Source organism: Numenius arquata, chromosome 9, assembly GCF_964106895.1.
Source record: "Numenius arquata chromosome 9, bNumArq3.hap1.1, whole genome shotgun sequence".
NCBI classification, from domain to species: domain Eukaryota; kingdom Metazoa; phylum Chordata; class Aves; order Charadriiformes; family Scolopacidae; genus Numenius; species Numenius arquata.
In genome coordinates this window covers 42,895,845-42,910,221 of record NC_133584.1, presented here as the reverse complement: position 1 = coordinate 42,910,221, position 14,377 = coordinate 42,895,845, and the positions used below count along the sequence as shown (strand labels likewise).

The following is a 14,377-nucleotide window of genomic DNA, read 5'->3' as shown; positions in this document are numbered from 1 at the left end:
ACATTATCAGCATATAAAAGAACAAAGCTAAAAAGTGAAAAAAGGTCAGCTGAAAGGAAAACGGATATACCAAAAGCATGGGAACAGATGGAATAAATAGTAAGATCAGGTAGAATTTTCTACGACCGCAGATTTCAATTTCTATTTCTTTAGGAACAGCTGCACATTTTCATAACTGTCATAACATAAACATCACCTCATGCCAATCAAATTTAAACTGCAGCCCTCATCTGCAGCCCCTTTAGAGTAGAAAATCGAGGATTCCAATGGCTACTCGTTTTATCTTCGTGTATTCCTTCTGCAGAATCAGTAACCAGAAATGCTTTCTGATCTGCCTTCTACAGCTTATTCAACAAATCTTAAATACCAAAAAGCAGCAGTAGGGCAAATTATCATTTACTGAAAGGATAAAGCGGAATCTTATGATAGTAAAAAGCCAACAAAACAAACCCTTCCTTCATTGGGTAAAAGAGAAATACAGAAAATCCAGTTTCAGAAAGACATTCTGCTTCATACATACGTATACACACAAAGATGTATATCCTTGCATTTATATGCACACAAACACTTTTATGTAATTCTACAACAGCATAATTTATAAGGGGATTTTCAAGAATGATGATGTAGTAACTTTGAACCCTAGTCTCACTGGCTGTCAATTAAAACCACACTTAGAAATCCAGATTCAACAGACTAGTTACCAAGGTTTTGTTTATTACTTTCATTCCAGACTGAAGAAGAAATAGGAGCCTAGATGTTTGCAACCATGGAAAGAAAATGTTTTGAAAATTTTATCTGAAATCGCATGTTTTCATATATGTCACAATTTAAGTGCACATGACCTAAGAACACAGATATTCTGAATTAAGATCTGGTTTTGAAAGGTTTCAAAAATACTTTGTCAGTAATGTAGAGTTATTTGCACTGAAGCAAGAAAAACACAATAGAAAGAATGCAGAAAACCCCTGCAACAATTGCGCTACCCCAAAGGGATCACCATAAATCTTACCTACTGATAACTGTAGTGAGGCAGAATTTAGAGTTACTCGCTCACTTAAAAAATACTATTAAAAGTTTGTACTGTCTACAATGAGACTACATAGCTTTGGGAAAGAAAGCACAATTAAGTGCAGCACTCTACCCCCTTAAAATTATGTATACATTTCTTAACTAAAATATCTATATTATTGCAGAATAATTTCTATTTGCAAGTCTGTCTACTCTGAAAAGCCAACTGGAACCACAACACTTGAGTGGTATTTATTCAAATCATATAGCTGATCTCATAGGTAGAAGGTAGCTCTGAAGCAACAGAACAGATAGCAAATTTAAAGAAACAATAGAGAGATGTACACAGTACTGTAAATAAAGTAATTGGCAAACCAATTTAGAGGTTTTAATATTTTTTTTACTGTCAACATGAGCTTGAATGAAGAACTCTTCCAAGCAACTGCCAAGACTGAAGCAACTGCAAGTTCAGGCATAGCAGTATTTGTGGTAACATGAGAAAACAAACACTGCATATAACAATGACTGGAGTCTTTTTTTTTTTTCCTTCCGTTTTCCTGACAAATTTATTAACAAATAGGAGTGCTTTATATGCTGCAGTTTCTTTAGTCTGTGCATTTTTTCTCTTCCCTGTTTTCACCTTGAGTCCTCTGCCCTACACAGAGGCCATTTTACAGCCTCAAATGCCTTCTGTGGGTATTAGAGAAAAATTCTGAGTGAGTGTTTTCATAGTAAGTGCAATGTCTCTGAGTCAACAGACATATGACAAGTTTCATATTACATCTTTTGCTATTTTATAAGCTTATTAAATGTAATGATAATAATTTATTACATTTCACTTTAGACATCAGCACTGAAACCTTGTTTACAACATCGGCTTGAATGACAGTTCTAGACCACATGCAATAGGATTCCTTTCGGGAGATCTGAATTTCAAAACTGAATAAAAGAAACAAATTAAGAGCCCTGCCTGAGCAAATAAGGACATATAAAAAACAAAATCTCATACAGCCAACTATTTTTTCTATCAACTTTTTGATGTATTTCTGCTAAAACTTCTAACTCAGTGGATATTAGTAAAGTCAGAAAAGTAATATAGACCTAGTGAAATATGCTAAAAAAATAGCAGTGATGTCTAGACTCCCACTACTTTGAGAGAAATATATATATTTTATAAATACAAAACATAAATATTATTTTTTTTAACTGTCGCTATCTATCTGAAAGTATCAAACTACTGCAGCACACACTAGTCAGAACACAACCACACCTTAAAAGACCCTTGTGTTAGAATTAGTAAGAGAGTTGATGGGAAGGTGTACAATATGAAGTAAGTTTCTAGAGCACATACAACTAAATTTTTAAGAATATGCTCCTTATTTAGGCACTTTCCACCAGACAACGGAAGAATGATTTCATGTTAGAGGAATACAGATGATGCCGTACCATCACAAGGAGAACGAAAAGGGGAAAGGGAAAAACCCACCCCTACACATAAAAACCTCTGGTCAGGGGAATAAAAGTCCTTTTTTCACTTGTGCACTGGGGTTATTTTTTTCCTTTGCAATTCAAAATAAATTATTCTCAATTATTGTAGCTTTAGAACACTGATTTTGGTAGCATTAACTTTTCTGTAACTTACTGGTCTATTTAGCAGAAACAAGACCAAATTATCTCATAAAAGAATGAGACAGCATTTTAATGTTCCGTTTTAATTGTTGGCTCTCGCTCTTTAGAAACACACAGGCATTACTAATGGAAAGGATAGCTCAGGTTAGCCCATCCATCATACGAGAGACTTTATGAAGTATCACGAGGAACACAGGAACAAACGATACGAATAAGAAGTGGGTCAGACTGCGTAAATATAAAGACAAAACCCTAAAAAAAAATAAATCCTGAAATCCATTACTCACAAGAGTGATGACAAAAATTCAGCCTTATATACCGCACAGAGTACAGGAAGCAATTTGGAACAGAGTTCCTAAACTAAGTACCTACCTATTGCAAAACAAAAACATTTTATATGTAATCGGACTTTTTGGCTTCTCTCCACAGATGAATTTAGAAGAAATAAATCTATAAGAGATATTACTAGAAAATGAGAGTGGTGTGCTCTCTGCCCCGTATCAAACAGGAATGATCAAAGAGTGACTTAACTAATTTCACTGACTGATACAAGGATCCCACCAGATCCTACTCCCCATGATGGCGCACACCTACAGGATCGGAGACGACTGAACAAAGAGACTTGGCTGGTAGAAACGAGGAAAGGAAGACTTCAGAAAGATTAAATCTTACAGCCATGATGAAGACAACAGTAATGGGATCAACACACAGCACGGCTGCAAATGCCACAAAAAGTCTCAAGACAAAACAGATATTAGTAGCGTTGCCGAAAGGGTAAGAACCTTGGGAGAGCTTCAGAGGAAAATTAAGAGGATGTACTGGGCACAGCAAGTTAAATTAATGGAAAAAACATCTTCCACTCCTCATACATTTACTTGGAATTTAAATTCTTGGAGGTATATTTCTCAGAGATTAATGGATGAGGGACTATTCTCACTGCTGTAAGAAGCTCAGGTATATAAACTTTCCTTACCTCAAGCAGAGAAAACACATAAAACTTTCTAATTTGTTAATTTCTTATTATGAATAATTTGAATACAAAGAAATGATGCAAAATATTGTATGTATTACAATTAATGTGTATATCATTTATATCTATACTCTCATTTCTTAAATTGATTTTAAAGTGCTTACTCCGTTTATATACCATGAATCAAAATTAAAATGTTGAAACAAAACTCTTCCTTTTATGCTTGTTACACCACAAAATGATATGCAAAATTACCAAACACCAGTGGATTGTGGATCCATACTAGTCTATATCAACCAAAATATGTGAATGATTTATATCCATTTTATTATTCAAATTAGCTGGTTAATGATGCATGTATACAAAATTTCTTTATCCATAATCCAGCACCGCATATTTGAATGCTGGCCAGATGAGAACTGCTTGCTTTCTTCTACATCCCTGCAAATGGCATCTCTCCGTCTCCTCAAAACTACATAAGGAAGGTTTGATAGATCTTCCTACATCTTAATCACATTATATTTATATGAGGTATCTACAACCAGTAGCTCAGTTACATCCAACCTTGATCTTATTTTCCTTACAGAGGATCAGATTATGCTCCCGGTTGGTATGTTCAACCGTAAAAAAATGAACTGAGGCATATAATCATGAAATAGAATATTTTCTTTATGCTCACCTTTTTACCATAGACACCTTCATTTGTATAAAATAACTGTGGTGGTTAAGACACTGTGGTGCAAAGACAGTTTGGATCCAAAGTTCAGTCGCACAATGGGTGGCTGCAACAGCTGGCCAAACTGTCCAGAACTGTTGTTACCTTTATGCTCCGTGGCAAGAGGACTGAAATGCCTCAAATACTGACATGACCTGCAAGGATTCTTTTCTTAGGCAAAATAACTTAACTTTAATAGTGAAAAAAGATGTGGAAACATACATATAGCTGGGGGACAACTACTTCTGTGCAGCACTTCGTCATATGCAAAGCTGCCAAAATATAACCAGATCCATAGAGCTGTCCACCTGATGATCAAAACCTCTCTCTCAAAAATAACAGTTCCTTCTCAGTGCACTGAATACATTCAAAGCAAAACATGGAATCTTTGCCTGTGATTGACTGAAAGATGCTGAGTAAGGTCAGACGGACTTGTTCTAGGCAGTCCACGCTGGCCTTGCTGGGCTACAATTGATTCTTGCATCACTGAACAGATGAAACAATCTTCTGCAAAAGATCCTTAACTTTCTTGACGCCAACTCCCCTTCCTCAGCAACCTCAAAACCTCGGTGTCTTTCTAGCTTTCCTCATTGAGACTACAAGCACCTGTGTAAATAGACTATATTTTTTTCAGAGTGACACTGCCTATTACAACTGTTACAAGCATTTTATTATACATTGTGGTTCAAATATGAAAGCCAATGGACTGTAGGATCACTCAATAATGTACTTGCATCAGAGTTATTTATTTCTAAATAACAGATTTAGGAAAAATAAGATTTCAAACCAGTCTGAACAGGAGTGAAATAGCTCTTAAAAATAGTAATTTTTCAAATTCAGACTCCTGAAGGACTAAAATATCCTGGGTAGTGGAACTATCTGGTTAACCTATTGGCTATTGGGAGCAGTGGGAAGTAGTGCATTTATAACTAGAGAGAAACCGCTCATGAAGAAATGAGGCCTGTGGTGTTTGTTTTCCTCTTCAACAATGGGATACATAGTATATTACTGATTTTTATTTAGTTTCAATTACTAAGCAAATAATAGGAAATTTAACCAGCATTTGTTTATTAAGGAAAATTAGCTCTAATTTTTTACTTGTAATCGTAGAAACCAGGAAACCTAAGAAAATAATACCTGTATCAGCACAAGTGCATGGACATGCAAGTGTTAAAATAGCATATTGATAGTACCTGGATGAATGTAAGAAAATAATATAGTTAATCATGTTCTTCTGGGGAAAAAAAAAAAAGAAAAAGAATCCAAAATTCACCAATGCTTTAGAATTAAAAAAAAAAAAAAAGCTGAATCCATTGTTTTACAATGACTAGTAAAAATGGCAAAAATAAAAAGCATTTTATAAATCAAGTATCTTACCTTTTCGTCCGGGGTATACATGAGGGTAATATTCATAATAAAGATCAGGTTGGTCTAAATTTCCAAATGGTTCAAATTCCATTTCTGCATTTTGGAATAGATTCAGTTTTACCAGCAATGCTAGCCTCACAAACCACAGCTAAAAATTCATATACACAAAAAAAGAGGAAAAGACAAGGTCTGTTATTAGCTTCAATCTCAAGCCACATCCAAATACAATTTCAACTTTTTAAGTTTTTCTGATAAAGTTGAGTAAAGAGTTTCTGTTACTTACTGATAAGAACTGGGATTTCTATTTACATGCTCTTTCACAGAATACTTTTCATAAGATCATTAAAACAAAACCCAGAGGACCGACGTTTTAATTGTTCGTAAAGATACTGAGATTTTGAAGATGAAGTTTAGAAACTAGCCTGCTTCAAAATTAGAACACCTCTCTGAATTGAGTTAGAATGTTAAGGATTATAAATCTTATTTTTAATTGTTTTTCTCATTTTATGCAATTCTTAAAATCTGTTATGATTTCGGTGAAATTCCATTAGCTTAATAGTTACTAGGGCCAGAACCACAACTTGTCATCTGGTCACATTTTGGTCAGTAAAACCCTTGTAACGTTTCACGAACCTTTATTAATTTGGGTTCTTACAATCACTAAACATTCTTGTAACATTTGAAATCTTACTACAAAGTTCACAATCTAGATAGTGTCCATGAACTTTAGCACAGTGAGTCTTCAAAGTTAGCAAAACATTCCTTTTGACTAGTGTGGTTCCCTTTAAAAACATACAATCAAGATAGAATTTTACTTTAAAAAAGATATTTTGTTTTAAATGAAGACCTACTTTACATAAGCAAACAGAAAAAGTAATTTGCTACAATGCTTTAATAAGCTCAGTTTCTAGGTATCAGTTAGGAAAAGAAGTTAGATCATGTTAAAAAAACATGCCACTGTGAATATTGCTGGAAAAAAGTGACAAGGTTGTATCTTTAAACATACCTGTAAAGAATCTGTTGTATGGTTAGTAGGCAGTCCACTTTTTTTATAGCCTTGACCATGTGCACCTAGAAGCCGCCCACACAAGTCAACTGCTGCCCTCCAGTTTTTACTGCTCTGGGAAGAAGGAAAGAGTAAATAGCAAAATCATAAAGTCCCTAAAATGCCCAACTGCTTATTTTGCCTGAAGCAGCTACATGTACCCATCAGTAATAATGACAAGGTCAGGAGAGCTGGCCGGTGAGAAGCAGAATGTCATTTGTCAAAGCTGCATGTCTAATTAGGCAAAAAGTGAAATCAAGCATGAGAGAGAGTTAATATTATCAGACCATTAAAACAAAGGAATATGCAACATCATATGGGATTCTAAACGTAAAGCTATATCACGTTTGCTAATATACATGAATATAATATTCATAATTTCGTTTTCTCTCCAAAAGGAGAAAAAAATTGCCAGCCATATTTCAATAATCACATTCAAGTTACTCTACTGTTATAAAGCATTTAACAGCTATTCCTGCCCCACTGACTTCAGTATATCAGATTATAACCCCCCAGTGCAGTTCGTTTAATGAAAACACTTTCCTAACGTTGCCCAGAGCACAGAATTCCCATCAATTAAGAACAAAGGACAAGAAACAATACAATACATAAAATGATTAAGAACAGTAACAATTGTTTCACCTATACAATGTAAATATTTGAATTTCCATGGCATGGCTAGCTTAAAAATATTCTTATATATATATTTTCATTAATAAAACAAAATCATTATGAGTTAGATAAGTCAAACTGTCTTGTCACACTGCAATCCTATTAATGCTTCTGCCTTGTATATGGTAATGCAGCCGTGTAAATAGCTAACACTACCAAAAACTTAAAACACAGGCTAATGCTTTACAGGTTTTAAGCTATCATGCTTTTCTGTCATACAGAAGAGTTTTTCAACAGATGTATCCAGCAGGTCATTATAAAACAAATTTGTCTTGTTCCTGAAAGTAGTCTTTTCCCAAACACCTTCTTAAATATGTTAAAAAAAAAAAAATAAAAAAAAAAGTAATAGAAAACTGATATGTTGTCTCGTGAAAGGTAAAGGAATAGAATATGTTCATGTTGGTGCTTGGAAAGTTCAGGTACTCACCTTGAATTGGTATTTTATTAAATTCTCTCCAATGTTTAGAGTTTAGGAAACATGTCAATAGAGCAAACATAAAAACTAGTAGTAAAGATGAAGAGTTTTCATACACTCTGGTCCCCATTTTGCAGCTATATAGTTCAAGGGGCCACTACAGAGATCACTGAGCACTGACCACCTCATCTCTCTCCTCTGCCTTGTCAAATCCCAGATAAAAATTTGATTTCCACTGGAAATACAGAAGTTGGCTGACAGCAAGACCACAAAGCAGCATAGCAGTTTCTGAGACATCTACGCTCTTATGAAGAGCTGGAATTGATAATGCATGTGTAACATCCTTCAACATTTATCTGTATCAACTTAGAAAAGCTGAAAGACACTGACACGGATTACCTGAAATTTATTCCTCTTCTGCAGAAAAAAATTAATTTCTTATTATCCTTAGAACAGAAGCAGACAGACTCTAAAACTGTTCAGCTTTTCTTCCCAAGTGACAGTTAGGACCCAAAAATAATAATGAAACATTTATGACAATCTTAGCAGCTACAATTTTTAAAATTCTATTTCAGGATGGACAAAAAGTACTTTTTCTTTATAGAACAAGACAGTCAGGAGAAGCAAGTCTGATGACCATTGTACAAACAATCTTTGCTGGAAAATAAAACATTACATTCATCATGATTTCAAAACTAGAGCTGCCTGCTGGTTATGGAGCATAATTCTCTGTGGAAGCTTAATAGAAGGCTGCTGGAAGTATAACTTAGTTTGCAATCAGTAGGACACATTATTGTCTCTGGCAAATTGTACCAGACTTACAGTTGCCAGCCCACCAGAAATCTTTATCCAATTATTTGAAACACTCATCAAAACCTTGCAGGTCCCTTTCACATTTGCTTTGGCCTACAGCCACGCAGTCCTTACAACTCAGGTCGCTTGTTCATGAAAGTAATAGGGGTGAATTTTGTTTGTAAGTCATAAGTAGAAGCTCAAAGCAAATATGGATACTACAGCTTCAGATACAGCATCAAAAATACTGAAAAATATTCTCTAAGAATAAAATAATTATTCTGTGAGAATCAGGACATGGTCCTCCAGCAGCAATTGTGTGAAAACATGATTTGCTCCTAGAGAAAATACTGTCAACCAAATATTATTGCCAAACAGTTCACTAACACCGTATCAGCCTGGCAGAACTTCGTTCCACACCAGACATAGGCAAATCTTTTTTTCCACAAAAAATACAGAGCTATTGCTTTTTTAATGAAAGGCACCAGTTTGTATGATTTCTGTGCTTTTTACACACTACTAGTCCAGATGTTTAACTTCTGAAGGGATTTCTTTGGGTCTATAAAACATAACCAAACATTAAAAAAAGAAAAACAAACCAAAACATTTTGGTACTGACTGCTATACACACACCAAAGCTAGGACAAGCAGATCAGCCACCCAACAGACAATAAGATTGCATTATTCCTTGCAGAACTTCTGTCTTCGCAAAATCAGAGAAGGTCCTGGGGGAGGTTTACAAACAGATGGGGAAAATGCATAGGAAAACAGGTTTCAAATAAAAAGGACTCTATTTTTTTTTCTTTAAGACAGATAGAACCAGCTCAATAATTTTTTATCTTTTCATTGAACTTTCAAAGGTGTCTGATGTTTGAATACAATGACTCTAGTTTAAAAAAAAGTAGACATAGTGCCAGGATTTTGTCAGACTATTACCCTGTAGAGGTAGGAATGAAAAGTTTTATGTCACTTGAGGTGATAGACTTGTGTGTTACAGAGACCCCTCACTCATCTTTTTTTTTTTTTTTTTTCTTTTTTTTTCTTTTTCCTCTTTCTTGAATGAGAGCTTACCTTGCATACAAATCTGACGTGCCTTTTTTGGAACAAATACAGTATGTTTATTATCTTATTGCTTTTTTTGATCGCACCTCCAACCTAACCAAATACTGTATCTGCAGCTTTAAGAGATACAAATGACAGTGTAATGTGATCAACTCTCAACTTCTCATTTTACTGACTTACATTCCACCATTTTGATAAAATTCCACATTCCACTGGCGTCTAGCAAATGTGACGCCCATCCACAAGAAGGGTCGGAAGGATGATCCGGGGAACTACAGGCCTGTCAGCCTGACCTCGGTGCCTGGGAAGGTGATGGAACAGATCATCCTGAGTGCCATTATGCAACGCATGAAGGATGCCCAGGTGATCAGGCCCAGCCAGCACGGGTTCATGAGGGGCAGGTCCTGCTTGACAAACTTGATCTCCTTCTATGACAAAGTGACTCACTTGCTGGATGAAGGAAAGGCTGTGGATGTTGTTTACCTGGACTTTAGCAAGGCCTTTGATACAGTCTCCCACAGTATCCTCCTGGAGAAACTGGCTGCCCATGGCTTAGATGGGTATACTCTCCGCTGGGTTAAAAACTGGCTGGAGGGCCGGGCCCAGAGAGTTGTGGTGAATGGGGTGAAGTCCAGTTGGCGACCAGTCACGAGTGGTGTCCCACAGGGCTCGGTACTGGGGCCGGTTCTCTTCAACATCTTTATCAATGATCTGGACGAGGGGATTGAATGCACCCTCAGCAAATTTGCAGATGACACTAAGTTGGGTGGCAGTGTTGATCTGCTGGAGGGTAGAGAGGCTTTGCAGAGGGATCTGGGCAGGCTGGATGGATGGGCTGAGACCAACGGGATGAGGTTCAACAAGGCCAAGTGCCAGGTCCTGCACTTGGGTCACAACAACCCCAGGCAGTGCTACAGGCTGGGGGCAGAGTGGCTGGAGAGCTGCCTGGCAGAAAAGGACCTGGGGGTGTTGGTCGACTGTCGGCTGAACATGAGCCAGCAGTGTGCCCAGGTGGCCAAAAGGCCAACAGCATCCTGGCCTGTATCAGGAATAGCGTGGTGAGTAGGACCCGAGAAGTGATTGTCCCCCTGTACTTGGCACTGGTGAGACCCCACCTCGAGTACTGTGTCCAGTTTTGGGCCCCCTACCACAAGAAGGACATTGAGGTGCTGGAGCAGGTCCAGAGAAGGGCAACGAAGCTGGTGAGGGGTCTGGAGCACAAGTCTTACGAGGAGAGGCTGAGGGAGCTGGGGTTGTTCAGTCTGGGGAAGAGGAGACTGAGGGGAGACCTTATCGCTCTCTACAAGTACCTGAAGGGAGGCTGTAGAGAGGCGGGGGTCGGTCTCTTCTCCCAAGTTACAGATGATAGGACAAGGGGCAATGGCTTCAAGTTACGCCAGGGGAGGTTCAGGTTAGATATTAGGAAATATTTCTTTACTGAAAGGGTTGTCAGACATTGGAATGGGCTGCCCAGGAAAGTGGTTGAGGCACCATCCCTGGAGGTATTCAAGAGAGGAGTTGACATGGTGCTCAGGGATATGGATTAGTGTTGGGTGGTGTTTTGTGTGTGTTTTTTTGTTTGGTTTTTTTGTTGGGTTTGGTGGGTTTTTTTGTTTGTTTTTTTTGTGTGGTTTTTTTTGTTTGTTTGTTTGTTTGTTTAATCGGTTGGACTAGATGATCTTAAAAGGTCCCTTCCAACCTAGGTGATTCTGTGATTTTCAAAATAAGAACCCAACTAAGGCAATCATGATCCCCATTTATGAAAAACAATAAAAGGAAACAGTCTAAAAACTATCTGAAACGGAGTAAAGAACCTGAGTTATAAATTCTGATAAATCTACATCTAAAGATCTGGTAATGTTTCTAGTCCATTCTGTCTAAGTTAAAAGTAACCGAGATATTCTGTACATCCCAATGCCTTCTATAAGCTTATTTTCTACAAAGAGGGATGAAGGAATGGGATGTAGGGTAGAAAAGATTTCCAGTGACTAAAACTAGAATGTTATTAGTTCAAATACAAGAACAGCACTAATGATGCTCTATTTTTTAGATTCAGAAATGAAGAAAACTTCCAACTGAGTAAAATGACTCAATAGAAGCCAAAGCTGTAGTCTCTCCGGAAAAAAACATTTTTTACATTTCTTCCTTTTCTAACAAAGTGTCATAAGAACTTTAATTATCAGAGTTTTCACTATATCGGAAAGAATGTGTTTTCATTCAATGATGAAGTCATTCAGTGATTTGGACTGAAAAAAATGCTACCGAATAGCTAAGTACCACTGTCTCACATGCATAACTGTTTCTTGGAAGTCTCCTTGTGCAGGTCAATTTTGCTTGATCTTTTAATTACAGTTGAATAAAAATCATTGACATATTGCGAAAGTGTTCATATTTCTCTCTCATATACAATACTGTACATTGTCGCCCTGAATGAAAGCAGTGAAGGAACAAACATGGCTAATACTCAGGTAGAATTCTTCTGTCAAGCAAAGAGAGTCATGCAGATTGGACACCTACAGAAAACGTGTTCAATGGAAAGGGAAATCATCTGACACACGAAGAGAATTTATAACACTGTTCAGTCTCTCAGGAAAACAATTTTGACCCAGAATTAAGCCACTGAAATTTTATCCAATAAATTGATGCTTTTTAGTGTAGAAATGCAAACATCCCCCACAAGCCCCGAGTTACTGTTTGCACGACTTGAGTCTCTCATATTCTCTCAAATCATCTACAAAAATCTTGGAAATTGCTCACTGATTTAGAAATAAAGGAACACAGCCACCCCTCCCCCATATTTTTATGGATAATTTCTAACTTATTAAAGTGAGTATGAATGCCATACGACTGTATCCAAGTTTGTTATATCTGCAAATATATGTAGGAGCACAACATTAATCATGTGCAAAAGTAACAGTATATGATTTTTTTTTTTTAAATAGACTCAAAGGGAGTCATTAACTCTACATGTAACACCATTAAAGTGATTAAAGTGTCCTCCTCCACTAGCTATGACATTCTTCTCCCCTCTAAATTACATTGGTAGAGCACTTTCACATCAGTTAAGAAAATGTAGTTAGTAACCCTTCCCTGGTCTAGTAGCTTGAAGAAAAAATTGCGTATTTAGAGCAAACTTTGAGTACTTAGAATCATAGAATTGTCTACGTTGGAAGGGGCCTTTCAGGTCAACCATCAACGTCACAATGACAAAAACCATCACTAAACTATGCCGCTAAGCACCATGTCTACCCGTCTTTTAAATACCTCCAGGGATGGTGCCTCAACCACTTCCCTGGGCAGCCTGGTCTGATGTCCAATAACCCTTTCCGTGTAGAAATTTTTCCTAATATCCAATCTAAACCTTCCCTGGAGCAACTTGAGGCCATTTCCTCTTGTCCTATCCCTTGTTACGTGGGAGAAGAGACTGACCCCCACCTCTCTACAACCTCCTTTCAGGTAGTTGTAGAAAGCGATAAGGTCTCCCCTCAGCCTCCTTTTCTCCAGGCTGAACAATCCCAGTTCCCTCATAAAACTTGTTCTCTAGACCCTTCACCGGCTTCGTTGCCCTTCTCTGGACACGCTCCAGCACCTCAATGTCCTTCTTGTAGTGAGGGGCCCAAAACTGGACACAGTACTCGAGACGTAGTCTCACCAGTGCTGAGTAACCAGGGGTAGTCCTGCTGGCCACATTATTTCTGATACAAGCCAGGATGCTTGTATCAGCAAGCCACCTGGGCACACCGCTGGTTTATATTCAGCTGGCTGTCGACCAACACCCCCAGGTCCTTTTCTGTTGGGCAGCTTTCCAGCCACTCCTCTGCAGGCCTGTAGTGCTGCATGGGGTTGTTGTGACCCAAGTGCAGGACCTGGCACTTGGCCTTGTTGAAACTCATCCCATTGACCTTGGCCCATCGATCTAGCCTGTCCAGATCCCTCTGTAGGCCTTCCTACCCTCAAGCAGATCAACACTCCCACCTAGTTTGGTGTCATCTGCAAACTTATTGAGGGTGCACTTAATCTCCTTGTCCAGATCATTGATAAAGATATTAAAGAGAACTGGCCCCAATACTGAGTCCTGGGGAACACCAATCGTGACCGGCCTCCAACTGGACTTAATTCCATTCACCACCACTCTCCGGGCCCAAGTGGGCCATCTTTATAGTAGCAAGATACAGTAGTTGGTTTTTAGGTGTGACAAATATCAAAGACATGATTCTCCTATGGCTGCAAACACTTTAAAACTCAAAATATCAGAAAGATCTCTAGTAAGAAATACTGTGCTATTTGTTCAAATGAGGGTAAACAATTAACCTAAAATATGGAATAACAGGAACTAATATAATTGCAGCTTGCGCCTTGTATGTATAATTATTTTTTTTGCTGCTGTAAACCAAAGTAACACTGTGAAGACAAGCTCTTGCTTACATTTATTTGCTCAAGGTAAATGCATGTTCCTATACCAGATTAATAAAACTTTTCAGAAAATGAAAACACAGGTTTTCTGCTTTCAGTTGAATAATATAAACACTTAGCCTTTACAGATGTGTAACTATTTACAAGTTATCACCTCAATGATAAGCACATAGATTTACAGAATTGCTTTGCTGGACTGCTCCAGCACTCCTGTGTCTCTTAAAAGCCTCAAAGTTGTAAAACTAGTTCAGCTGCACAACCTCCCCACCATTAGTCTACCAGAATTTC

The 14,377-nt window shown here is 37.6% G+C and overlaps 1 protein-coding gene across 1 annotated transcript in view; it reads right to left on the bottom strand.

Moving 5' to 3' along the window:
* TRAPPC12 (trafficking protein particle complex subunit 12) overlaps window positions 1–14,377 on the bottom strand; it is a 52,166-nt gene that overhangs the window by 27,731 nt on the left and 10,058 nt on the right. The window contains exons 4-5 of the mRNA XM_074153312.1: window positions 6,697–6,810; window positions 5,700–5,838 (exon numbers count right to left, since the gene is read on the bottom strand). Of these exons, the coding sequence (XP_074009413.1) occupies window positions 5,700–5,838; window positions 6,697–6,810 (253 nt within the window). The remainder of the gene's footprint in view (window positions 1–5,699; window positions 5,839–6,696; window positions 6,811–14,377) is intronic.